At 37.5% G+C, this 13,510-nt stretch overlaps 1 protein-coding gene across 6 annotated transcripts in view; it reads left to right on the top strand.

Annotated features, from left to right (window-relative positions):
- The window catches only part of BICC1 (BicC family RNA binding protein 1), a 116,015-nt gene that overhangs the window by 40,437 nt on the left and 62,068 nt on the right, over positions 1 to 13,510 (top strand). For 5 of the 6 annotated variants that reach the window (XM_064513725.1, XM_064513728.1, XM_064513726.1 and 2 more), the window contains one exon: positions 13,294 to 13,363. In XM_064513725.1, coding sequence (XP_064369795.1) covers positions 13,294 to 13,363 — 70 coding nt within the window. Of the gene's footprint in view, positions 1 to 13,293; positions 13,364 to 13,510 lie in introns of those variants that run through there. The other variant, XM_064513730.1, reaches the window with a different exon arrangement.

The following is a 13,510-nucleotide window of genomic DNA, read 5'->3' as shown; positions in this document are numbered from 1 at the left end:
ATGGCTCAGTACACTTGTAGGCATAAATATTAATCATTGACCTGAGACTAAGATGTCTCAGACTGATTATAATCCATGTTCAGTAGTAACTTTTGAAGGGCTTTCCATGTGTCTTCATCCATGACTTCTCTCAAACTGCATAGCTGTAATTACAGTTTCCCTGAGGCTATATTCTCCTTTCTGATGGCAGCAGCTCAGCTATTGGCTTCTTCCAGTGCTATTTGTTTTGCTGGATGAACATGATGGATTTGTGCTTATTTATACTATGTGGGTTTTGTATCAAATTCAATGACAGGAGCAATTTGTGAACTACAGGAGCAATTTGTGAACTGCAGAAACTGGTTCCACACCTTCCATTTTCCTGCAGAGAGATCAGTAAATGCCTGGCATTACTAAAAAGTTATGTTCATAGTTAATATGTGACAAGGATCTATTTAGCTCATACATTTCCAGAATTTGCTTGAATCACCCAACTGTGCTAGTCAGTGATGGGAATGTGAACATGAGCTTCTGATTGACATCTAGCTTCCTCTTCCTGGGAAGAGAAGGCAACTGCTTAGAGCTGCTGATACAGGTTAGAGTTGAAAGAACTTCAGTACTAGTCAGCACTGGTGAGAAACTGTGAGATCAAGACTTCAGTCTCGCTTCTAGCAAAACCACACCCAGTGGAAAGGAGGAGACTATTTAGTTTGGATTGGTGTCTCTAAAAAGGTAAATTGAGAATGCTTACTTAGTTTTGCTATTTCAGTCACAGCTAAGTGGTGGGAAGACTTCAATCTTGTGGAGAACTGCACTTACCGTCTCTCTAGTATAGCAATTGTTATGGGAATGCAGTAATTACAAGGATATCTTTAAATCTTCTTTAAAATGTTTTATAGTTTCTGATATAATGGAGACAATCTTGAGAGTTTGTCTGTGCTATGCTATCACAGCTCTCTGATAGACCTGCTCCTTGGAGTGCCCACCACGTGTGGAAGTCCTAGAATGGTGACTCTCTGCTGTGGCTGCTGGAAATAAGTCCCTTGGCCAGAACAGTGGGGCTTTAGCTCCCTTTACTAAGTGAGTGACTTCACTGCTTAGAGCTCATACTGAATTCTGAATGAATCATATAGCTTCACCTGATAATGAAGTCTCATTTTATGCCACCTCACTGCTATACTTAATACTATCTGCAAGATCCCCTTGCATCTTACAGCAACAGTTAGAGAAGGAATAATTTGTCACAGCAGTCTTAGTTGCGGTGGTTAATCCTTTTCACTCTGAAAGCAAAATGTTCTATTAAAATACAGAGATTGGTCCTCTGAAATGCTTGTACTCTTTCCTCCCCTTCTGAAATAAAATGGGGAAGGAGGAGGTGAGTATGGGAAGGTTAAATTGACATACACTGGATTCCTCATTCAGGAGACTGCCTGTTTTGCTTATTATGTTCAGAGTGATGAGTTAGCTAGGTATCAGTTTCCAGCAGACTTCACTGTTAAGTAACTTCTTTCTCAATAAACTTTCTCTGTTTTTTCTGCTGCTTGCCTAGAATTCATTAGTGCTATACACAGAGGTACATTTATAGCTACCATTTTTGTGTGCTCTTAGATAATCCTTTCACATTTAGACCATACCTTCAGTCATTTATTTACAATAAAAACATTACCTGCAACCACTGATTTATTAATACTTCCATTCAGGGCTAACAAAACATTAAAGTCAAGTAAAGGAAGGGTTTTAATGTTTCTCTAAAGGAATGGACATTTGATCTTTAGTCTTCTCCCTCTTAATTTCATTTGCTGTATTTATAAACTAAGTACAAAGTTCTGACTTTTACTGTTGCAAAAGGTTCACTTAGTGTGGCTTTTAGATGCAGCAACAATACTGCAATACTTGCATGCTTAGAGAGGACCTCTGTTTCAAGAATATTCCTTCCCAGTACATATAAGGTAAAGTGATTTTAGCTCCAGTATGTCTTTGACCTGCACATGCTTGCTTTAATTCTTGGTAATGTAACTGTTCAAGCAATAGGTATGAATATGTAGCGAAGATGTTAAGTTTCCTGAGCACTATTTTGGAATACTCTTTTTCAACAACATGCTTGCTTCTTTATGGAAGTCTCAGTCTGTTCATACAGACCGTAAAATTTTTGGTCATGAGAAGTTAAAGGAAAGCTTGCCTTTTTTTTGCACTTTGCTTAGTTTGGCATGAAATTATGTAGAAATATGTGTTTTGGAAATAGTGTGTTGTTTTTTATGACACATCTCTGTACCTGATTCTAGATTACCTAGAAAATTTTGAAACACTCAGTTTTTTGGTAAAGTTACCTTGGCGTTTACTGAAGCTTAATCTAAAGTTAAAAATGAATGAATTTAACAAAACATATACTACTTACATATGTAAAAATCAGATTCCTGCAGTACTGAAGCACTGAATGACTTCCATTCAAAGCATGAAAGGAATTAGTTTGTACCAATACTGAACCTTATCCATATAGGATATCTCATAATAGTCTATAAAATCTTTTAGTATTACACTTTTCATAGACAGTTAAGGTTAAATGATAAGGCCTAGCCAAGTTGTTATGTACAGATACTTAGTAAAAATGTGTTTGGGTTTCTGACAGTCAGAAAATAAAATGGAATAGATCATGTCCTCCTGCTCTGCCCCCTGCAAGAGATACAGGCATTCACCTCCTTGCACCTAAAGGATGCCACATTTTTCATATTGTTCCTTCCTATACAGAGATGTAATTAGACCTCAGTGTTTTTCCTCACCTGTATATAGTTTTGCTGCATATTTTATGTTTACATGATTAGTCTAGGCAATCTAAATGAAGAAGGAACTTATAGAAATGGTTCCTAGGTTTTATAGTTTAAATTCTCGCTGTGTCACCAGTCTATGTTGGAGATGCTTTTTCTACGCAAGAGCACAAACTCTCTAGTGGTACTGGTGTTCAGAAACATCTGTTCGCTTTTACCTGAAGAAAGGTAGCATTGATACTGTGTAGTTAGATAGTTTTACTGCTTTCTTTCAGAGATATAGTTTTAATGTAAACAGTGGACTCCTAGCTCTGAAGTTCATGCAGAGACCAACTAGCAAATTTTTCTATAGACAAGAGTCTGTTGCCCTAAAAAACAAAAAACAAACAAGAAAAACACCAAAACCAACCAACCAAAAAGTCTCTGGGTGCTCTTGTTTTGCTTAATTGCAGAGTATCTGCTTTCCCTTTGGGGACTCTACAGATGTGGTGTATGAAAGCTAAAATACTATTTTCTTGCTTATCTTTGTTTCAATTTTTATTTAGAATGAGTTTGTGCAGTTTGTATTTTGCTAATGTGTATAGAACTATTACAGTAAAATTATCAGCAATGCTTCGTAATGAATTTAGTTGATTGCAAAAATCTTCCTTGCAAAACTTGTTCCAAATGTATTTTTAAAAGAATTTTCTCATGAAATGTTAGGAAAAATAGAACCCTACTTTAAATAAATAGGAGTGGTGGGGTGGTTGGGGTAGGAATTCATTACTGTACCCAAAACGTGGACCAGACTTGCAGGAGAAATACATATTTGCACTGAGCTTTGGGCTCAGTTTTGTCATCTCCTTTCTTTAACTTCTTATATCCCCCTATTTCCTTGCCAAACGCGGTAGTCCTTGATCCGCTGCCATTGATGTGTTCTGGGGCTGGCATCTGAAGCATGTACTCTGGCATATCCAGTCTTAGAGGCTGAGTCCACGCTGTCTTTTCCTGGGCAACTTTACACAATTCCGTTTGTGTCTTGTTCTCCATTCCCATCCCTATTTCCCCCCCGCCAACCATTAAATAAAATACTCCTCCTGGTAACAGCTACACCCATTGCTCTCTGTTCTTGCTACCAAAACTCTTGTACAGGAATTAGTCATCTTGCTTCACAGCTACTGCTACTTTACCCTCTCCACATTAGAAGAATAAGCATCAGCTCATTTAGATTTTTACTTGTCTTCTGTGACTCTTTAGCTCGGGTGCTGTCCTGCTTATTCAAAAAGCATTTTTCTGACTTTATGCCAACCATTCTACATGTTTGCTGCTACAGCTTATTCTGAACCTGTTTATACTGGTATTAATGCATCTATACCAAGGGACCTACACTGCTCTAAACTATTACATCTTGTACTTTCAGACAAGTTCTAAGATGAGCATTTTTGTCTGTAAAACAAAATATTTCAAGACTTGCCTGTTTTGTGGGTTTTTTGGCTAGGCATCGTGAGGTCAGATTTTAAATTGTCACATGTCACCAATTGGCCAAGACTGCATTAGATGGATGGTGTAGTCATATGTTTACAGAAGTAAAATTCTCATTTGAATGTTACAAAGTTATAATGAGCAAGACCCACAGTACTGAATTTTAGCTCTCTATTATTCTGAGACTTTCTGAGACAATTTTTTCTGAGACAATTACTAATCCCTTTACTCTGGTACTTTTGCTTTGTTAATTACAAGCACTTTTTACAGCAAAACTCTGACTATTTCTAATGAACTTACTTTGTTGATGTCTTTTTTTTTTTTTTTTTTTTTCAAACCCCAAATTTTTAAATGTACTGTGCATAGGCCCAGATTTCATTGTGGTTCTTAAACCTGTATTCAGCATTTAAGCTCGATTTAAAAGCACCTGTTGAGTTCTCAGTTCACTTTGTGGCTATCCCATTGAGCTGAAGCATTTGGAGCACTTGACTTAGCAAACTAGATGTTTTAGAGGAAAGTTTTGGTATTGCAGGCAGCTTTTGTCTATTGGTAAATGATGGTGTGTAAGGATCTGGATCTAACTTTAAATGGACATGTGTCTACTCACAAGGCATTCCACAGTTGTTGCTGAGATTAAGACAGTATTAAATCTTGGTTTCATCTCAGCTACTCAATTTCACCATTTATTTAAGGTTATTTTAGGTGTAAAGGAGAATTAACAGGCAATAACAAAATATGAGGATGATGTTTATCTTATGGCAAGACAAATATGTTTAGACTACTCTGAGATGATTTCTCTCATAGTATGTTCAGTTAACTACTGAATTAATTTTGTGTCCTGAAGAATATTTCATATAATATTTGGAAGAAACCCAGTGTTTACAAATCTCTCTCTCATGATATATAACAGTGCAGTACTATCACATTTAGTTCACATTTTTTGTAAGGCACCTGGCTTTGCAGGTTTTTAGATTTAAAAAAACAAAAAACACAGACTTCCTGAAGTCATTGTGTTCTTAAACCTTGCCTTGTTTATCATTCAAAACCATCCCTGCGAAGCTTTCTTAGTTATTTCATTTTAATATTCTCAACTGCCATTGTGATTTAACCTTACTGCTTAAGCGTCTTTCACTTTATACAATGTGTTCCCTGTGAATAATTAAGCAATTTAAATGTCCTTTTAGAAAAGCAAAAAGATGCCCTTTAGAATTCAGCACGGAAGTCGGCAGTGGGTGATGCCGAGACGCACGGGTGGATATTAGTGGCAGGAATCTCTGTTTCTGGCTGTGTAGCTTGGCAGAACATAAACATGATGCTTGGCTGGGGTTCTCCACCTACCAGTGTCAGTGAACAACTGTTTGACAGTGTTTTGGACCTGCATAAAGAGTCCTAGTTTTTATAACAGCAAAGCTATCATGCCATTGAAACTTCTTGTTTATAGAAGAGTATATTTGTCAAGTTTTGAAAGGCCATTACCATATTACTGCTTTTTCTTATACTGTTGCTACTTCTGGACCTCATGTTTGGCTCTGCTGTTTTGCACAGCAGCTTTCATCTTTGTGTCTTACTCTCCTGTAAAATTGATACAACAATTTTTTGAGGTTCAAGGGAAAAATGGTTCCCAGAAAACAGAAATTAAAAATGAATATGGACACAGTGATGTAATAAAACAGCCAGTCACCTTTCTTTCAGCGGTTGTTTGAAATGTTTATCTTGAGTGCATGTACTCCTCCTCTGTGAACACAGCAAGGTATGGTCATCCATAAAGAACACTAATTACAGCATTTTTAACCTGGTGGAGATTCAAGTTCAAAACAGGATTATCAAACAAATTTATTTATTTCTGTTATCATGACATTTATGTATATAATATCATTCATAGTCCTCAGTCTTTCTCAGTCCCTTTCCTACCCTCATTCTTGGATATTTCTCCTTTTCAGCAATTTTAACCATACATGAATACACTGTGAGGCACTTGTTTCTTAGTAGTACATGTTGGGGTTTGCTTCTGGCTCTGTGAGCTTTGTAGTTACTTTTTTGTCCATAGAGAAAGAGATATTTATTGATGCTATCTTAAAATGGAGACTAGGAGCCATCTTGAAATTGTGGAGCATTTGTGTCTGAACTTCAAGGTGGTGACGTTGCCAGTAATAATTCCCTAGAGGTGTCCTTACACTTGGCAGTCTGAGGTGTGCACACAATCCAAATGAGCAGAGTCTATCCTGTGTTTTCGGTTCCTCTCCAATATCTGCTTGAGTTAGAACTTGATCCTTGCAAACATTTTTTTTTGGCTAGTATGCAAGTTCAGCTATCTATATTTTGTCTCTTTATTTCAATGCTTTTTTTTCTTTTTTTGATTTAGAGTAGTTTTTCCCCTTTTTCCTATTTTTGTTTTTCCATGGATTTCTTAGGTTAGCATTACCTCAAACTTCTTTCAATTTTAAACTTCATACTGCTTGCAAATGTCCTATCTTACATGGACATGTCTTTTCTCTTGCTGGAAGATGATTTGATAGTAGGAAATATTCTGTGTGTAAGACATGCAAACACAGAGCTGAGAATTAGGGTTGACTAAAGGTGTTCTGGAGGTAGTTTGAGCCCTGTCTTGATTGTGTACTTTGGTGCTGCTTTTTTTTTTTTCTTTCCTTCTTCTGTCTGCATAAAGAGGCAATTTCTGATAGCCAAAGCCAAGAGCTTTGCCTTTAGCCTTGAGAATGTTGGAGGCGGTTCCCCTTGTCAGGGAAGGGATTTTTTGAAACTTACTTCTTAGTGCCAAATTAAAGTGGAGGTTGGCTACCTGCATTATCTCCACTTACTGTAACTGAAATTTTAGGTCCTTGCTTACAACATATCTGGAATTTTATTGGAATATTGGTACTCATCACCTCTACCCCCAGAAATATTTTGCACAAGATTTCAAACTCTGAGCTTTTATCACTGGGTCTTTTGGCAGGATTTGAAGTCGCCTTTTAAGAAATGGAGCGTAGTCCCTGCAACGTCCCACGTAGCAAAGAAGCTACGTGCTTTCTGACCATTGGCATGATTTAACAGCTGAAAATAAGGTACTGCTGCAGTAGTTCGTATGTTGAAGCCTAAGGAAGGAGCAGGCCTCATATGGGTCTTGTGGCACACGTGCATGTCTTGGAGAGGCTGCAATGCCTAAAATGCAAAAGGATATTTCTTTTTAAGCCCCTGAATTCTTCCAAGTTTGTCTTTTGTGCAAAAGTATTTTTTGTTGTGTGCTGATCCTATAGTACCAGAGTGGCTTTCTCACTGGCTTGCAAGGTTAAGTGTGTAAATTTTTAAGGGCCAAATAGGATTGTACTGTGTGTTGTCCTTTGTACCCCTTTGGGCTAAAGTGGCGATGGCTTAAGTACTGTCTAAACTCTTTCATTCATGCTGTTGATCTAAATGTAGATGTCTCTGTTTGTTTCTAACACGAATGGGGGAAAACCCAGTAAAAGTCTTTGAAGACAAAACTCAGCTGTTCCAAACAGTACCTTGATAACAAAACCCACCAGTGGATGTAGAAATTCATTGTTTTCATCTACAAAACCTAGTTTTATGAAAACAGATGTTGGTATTCCTAAATGTAGATTGAGATTAAACATACACTTGTTCTAAAAGTGGAATTTAAAGTTGGTGTTCATAGGGTTTTGATCATGCACAATTACTCATTTAAGTACTATCTATAATTAAAATGGTACATGTTTTCTGTTGTGTTAAACAAGATTGAACTGAGGAAGCTAATTTGTCACCACCAAAAAAGAGAGGGTAAAGCTGAAATTGGGAAAAAAACAATTGCAGACCCCCCCCGGCAGTTGCAAACCCATTCAGGTGCCTCTTGCCCATCTCTCCTCTCCTCTTGCCCTGACTAAGCAGGAAGGCAGGAGAGGCCAGGGCGCACTTGCTCCACAGCCCGGCAGCTCAGGAACGGGCAGCTCCTTCCCCCGCTGCAGATCATACTGCTTTGGTTTATGTGTTTGCTGTAAATGAGAAAAGGGCTGGTTGGTTGGTTGTTCTTCATCTAATATGTTCAAAATACTTCCTCTGAGTTTTAAAATGCTTGTGGGTTTCTGAGGAGTTGTTTTGGTTTTCTTTTTGCATTCAGTGAATTCCAGTTTCCATCCAAAACATCTAAAGAAAAATTACAACTTAAGGAAAAATGACTTCTTACTGTCTTAATGTTAAAAACTCCCGAGGGTATTTAAACTCTAACTTCTTCCAGTATGTCCAGAGTAGCTGGAATACAAGGAGGCCAAAAGCTTTTCCTCCAGCTGCCTTAAAACTTGGGTTTTTTTCCTGAAGGCCTGATACTGTGCAGCTGGAGCCAGTTTTCTCAGAGTCAGGGCGCAGTCCTGCTTCTCTTCATGGTATCTTCCAGTATTTTCTGTTATCTTCTGTATGTTCTCCACTGAGATTGGCTTATATATTTCAGCTACATGAATCTCTCCATTTCTGTTGGGGGGGGGGGGGGAAGGGAAAGAAAGGAAGGTGTAAATTCATAATTTCTTAGGTTTTTCCCCCATTCTGAGAGGAAGAAGCTGGAGATGCTTTGCTGTGTGCTGCCAAATGTGCCTGCTGCTGCTGTGGGTCAGCCCATCCTTCAAGGGGGAGAGCTGGGCTGGTAGGAACCCCCTCCCTTTCCATGAAGAGAAGGGAAACCCAAGCAGAGCTGCTGCTCTGCAGTCTAGATAATCATGAACTTTGATTCACTCATCCCAAAGCTGAATTTCCTCTAAATGTTTTGTAGCAGAAGTATTTGTACAGTTAAAATAGAAGTGTATGCATATGTAAAGTGCATTTTTGTTTTGTTCACTTGAAAGAACTGCTACTTCCAGGATATGTGGCTTAACACTGAGTTTTCCCTAATAAATGTGTTTCATTGCAACGTGCAGTCGAGGCTTTTTATGGAATGATTCCAAACTTTTTTCAAGAAAAAAAGGTAAGACTGGTTTTGGCTCTCAGAACTGCCTGAATTAAAATGGTAAAGTAGAATTAAAAGTTGATGCAACAGAGCAATCTATATTGTGCAGAATTTTACTGTGGCATAGTTTTCAAGATCATGTTTAGCTTAAAATGTTTAACGGCTGTAGTAAAAATTCAGCTTTTTATTTTCCACTAGGGCTTTGATGCTCCTGCTCTTACCATAATTACTTAAAAGGAAAGTAATCAATAACATGCAAAATTCAACTCTTTGCAGTTCTGGTCCTCTTCTTGAAACTTCATGAGCTATTTAGATATTGTAGTATATGTGAGACTTACAAAATACAGTTCAAGTTCTTTTAAGGGTTCCTATGAGAACCTCAGTTTCTTGGAAGTTATTTTCCATTGCAAATCTTTTTAGGTAGTCAGAATTCTCCAAGATTGCTGTATATGCAAAAGAAATTATTTTCACCGGGGAAAGAAAAACATTCAGTGCTGCAGCAAAACGTTTTTTTGTATAATACGTGGTTTCTGAAATTGTGGAAAAGACTATGATTGCAATCAGTTTGGGATTTACCCTAAAGTTTACTGTTTAGAATTCAAAGCCAGTTCACTCTATGAGCCTTTTTGTACTTCAGTCAATGCACTTTTTAAAATTATTATTATTTTTTGCTGAACCGCCTAAGACAGGTGACAAATTCGTCTTTATAGAGACCAAAGTGAGTTTCCCTTTTGGTCTAATGTTGTAAATTTTTAGCCTTGTATTTTTGAAAAAGCGTAAGGATATTAGATGACATACTGCAAGTCAATGAGAATTTTAATTCCTTCCTTTTGAAGATCTCATATGGATCTTTCTTGTAGGTCCCCAGAATGTGTGCATCTCTCTATGGGCTTTAATTTCACTTTGGTTTAGCATAAGAAATGGGGGGGGGGGGGGTTTAATTTCTTTAAGACAGAAGTTTCCAAACTTTGAGAGGATGAGGGTTTGATGAGATACAACACTTCACCTTGAATGACATTAAGTCCTCTTCTGTCATCTTTTGTGGTTCCTTTTATGTTGGATTTTTTTCCCCTCAGTTCTACATCGTTCTTTTGTTTTAATGTCTCCCTTATTTTATCTAATTCCTTCCTATTTTCTGTGTATTTAATTGTCTTTTGCACAATTAAGAATAATCTTGGCACAAAGCCTTGTGTCAGACACAAGTGAATTCTCTGAAATCGCTTTTTTCACATCTGGATTGGAAAACTGTGCAAAATGCTTATGTTGCTGGTAGAATTTCACCCTTCTGGAAATGTCTTATTCCAGCTGTATATAGTGTGTGTCTATGTGTGTCTGTGTGTGTCTATGTGTGTCTATGTGTGTCTATGTGTGTCTATGTGTGTCTATGTGTGTCTATGTGTGTCTATGTGTGTCTATGTGTGTCTATGTGTGTCTATGTGTGTCTATGTGTGTCTATGTGTGTCTATGTGTGTCTATGTGTGTCTATGTGTGTCTATGTGTGTCTATGTGTGTCTATGTGTGTCTATGTGTGTCTATGTGTGTCTATGTGTGTCTATGTGTGTCTATGTGTGTCTATGTGTGTCTATGTGTGTCTATATATATTTGCTGAAACCAGTCAAAAGTACAGTGTAATGAAGCCTGGCTGACACTTTCAGTTTTTCCACATGGTGTGCTAATCTAGAAGTTGTTGTGGTGTACTAGGGATTTGGATGAAAATACGAAAATGTAGGAATTCTTAGACACGCGTGCATTAGTCTTGAATTGGGCTACTCTGGAAAATTGATTGCTGTTGTAGCTGTTTCTTTAATGCATTTTTTCTTGTAATTGACTTGAATTATTTTGACATTTGACTATATAAATATATATTCTTTTATTACTGATTATGCTTGTTGCAGACAGCAAGAAATATTAAAATGTTTTGTCTCACTTTTTCCCCCCTCTTTTCCCCTGTCACACTCAGTCTGGTGAGTTAAAAATTTTTGATAATGTCCATTTTTTTGTTTTTAATTTTTGTTTGTAATAGCAACTAAACAGTATAATTATTAAGTGCAAGTGCATTTTAAATTCTTTTGCTGAAGTGGTATGAGTGCTCTTTATTTAGGAAGGAATTGGTTCTACCAAGAGGGATGGTCATGCACCTGAAAGAAGCTGTTTCTTTTCCTCCTTTCCCACCTCTTTCCTCCTTTCACTGATCAAGTAGTCTTCTGGTTATTTTTCCCTAATGTTCACCCTAAATTTATTGTTAATATTTGTGTTAAATAGTCTTTTTCCCTTCTTTTGGAGAAAGCATTTTAGATTTACTGTCTAAAATAGTATGCAGATCAAGGGAAGTGATTATCCCCATCTGTTCAGCTTTGTGAGCTTATACAGCTTTTGTATATGGAGTACTTAGTCCAGATATGTCTCAGCACATGAAAAATGGTAATGAACTGCAGTGAGTCAAGTTGGTCGGGGAGGTGGAACACTTGATGTACAAGGAGAGGGTGAGAGAGCAGGGCTTGCTCAGTGTGGAGGAAAGCAGATGAAGGGGGGGATCTAATCGCAGTTTTCAGCTACCCAGTGGGTAGTTACAGAGAAAACTGAGTCAGACTCCTCTTGGAAGTTCACAGCAAAAAGAACAAGAGGCAATGGCCAAAGTTTGAGCAAGGAAAAATCCAAGTAGACAGGAGAAAAGAGTTTCTTGGTGAGGGTGGCTGAACACTGAAGCATTGCCCAGTGAGGTGGTGGAATCTCTGTCCTTGGATATGGTGAGAACTTGACAGGACAAAGCCCTCAGCAAAGTTGACCTAACCTCGGAGTCCTGCTTTGTGTGGGGAGTTGGTCCCTTCCATCGCAAACTGTTCTGGGGTGCTAAGCCCACTTGTTACTGACATTTAATCAAGCTAAACAAACTGATCTTTTTTAACCTTTTTTACAATAAGTCACTGGAATTTAGAGGAGAAAAGAGCCTTGGCCTAGACACTGTGAAGGCCCTTGTCCATGTGTGAACAAAGCCAAACAAAATGTTTCAGGTGAAATTTCATCAGAGCCTTCTATATTTAACATCTTTTTTTAGAATGCCTTGCCTGATACAGCTCAGGACTGTATTTGCTTGTTTTAATATATGCATTTTCTTGGTGTACTACAACAGTCTCTTTAATGGTCTATTTTGATCACGTCTTTCTCATTTCTTTGGGTTGATGAGGTCCCAGTATATAACAAAAGTTCTTTAGCCTCCGTACATGTGCCTGGCGTTTTGTAGAACTGAATTTTGATCCACTTCTGTGAAGTCTTTGGTGTCGTTCAGTTTCTTCTCCCTTATTACAAAATGTTTTAGTGATCGACTACAACTCTGCTGTTATTAAATTTCAATGGCATATGCCTGTGGCTGGTGGACTTCACTAAAATGAAGAAGGCAACAGAATAACTCTACATTGAGCCAAATGAATACATGGTTTTAGGAAGTTATGTGCGTGTGTATGTGTATATATGTGTATCTGTGTGTGTGTGTATATACATATATATGTATGAAGGGTTTTTCCCCCCTGTTGGCTATCTTGAGATTTACAAATAAACTGTGTACTCTGTTGCATCAGATAAATGGAAATCTGACAGTGTTTGAGCTGCTGAATCAATAAATAAAATTTTGGAGATCTGGATAATATCTCAGGATGAAAAGTTGTTTTCAGGTGAAGTGGAGGCAAGAAAAAAAAAAAACAAAGGCCTCTAAAACCAAAACAACAACAATCACCCCTTGAAGGCAACCTGATACACCTTAATTTATGATGACTTAGAATGATCTGACCTAAATTTGATAGGGTTTATTTAGAAGGCCTTTTCATGTAACTAAAGAAATATTTTCATTGAGTTTTCACGGCATTCCATTTCCTCTGAGATGGACAAAGAGCATGCTGTAGCCAGTGACAGTCACTTGAACTTCATGGAAACCAGTGAGCAGCATTCTTGGCTTGCTTTCTGGATTTCTCTTGAATCATGAGAAATCAGCTCTACCTGTCATCAAACACACTCTTCTAAACCCCAACTCCCAAAAGCAAATGACTTGTGCTATTTAAAAGTAACAGTAGTCAACAGATTTAAAATCAGTAAACATCTTTTCCAGAAATGAACTCTTGACTTAAAAGAACAGTAAAAATTTAATTTTGCATAAATACTTTCTTTTAACAGATTATGGAAGAAACAAATACACAGATTGCTTGGCCATCAAAGTTGAAGATTGGAGCAAAATCGAAAAAAGGTATTTTTTTTATTTTTTTTAAGGATTAGGTAGTGAAAAGTAGTTAAAACAACTGAACAAGCAATTCTGTCTTTAGAGTCACCCTATCAGTACTGGACATTTGAAGTATTTTCATTTCGGTCTTCTGATTTCTGTAAGAATTTCTTG

The sequence above is a fragment of the Dromaius novaehollandiae genome, chromosome 6 (assembly GCF_036370855.1).
Source record: "Dromaius novaehollandiae isolate bDroNov1 chromosome 6, bDroNov1.hap1, whole genome shotgun sequence".
Taxonomy (NCBI): Eukaryota; Metazoa; Chordata; class Aves; order Casuariiformes; family Dromaiidae; genus Dromaius; species Dromaius novaehollandiae.
Note: the sequence above shows the minus strand (reverse complement) of the source record. Positions and strands in the feature narration are given on the sequence as shown.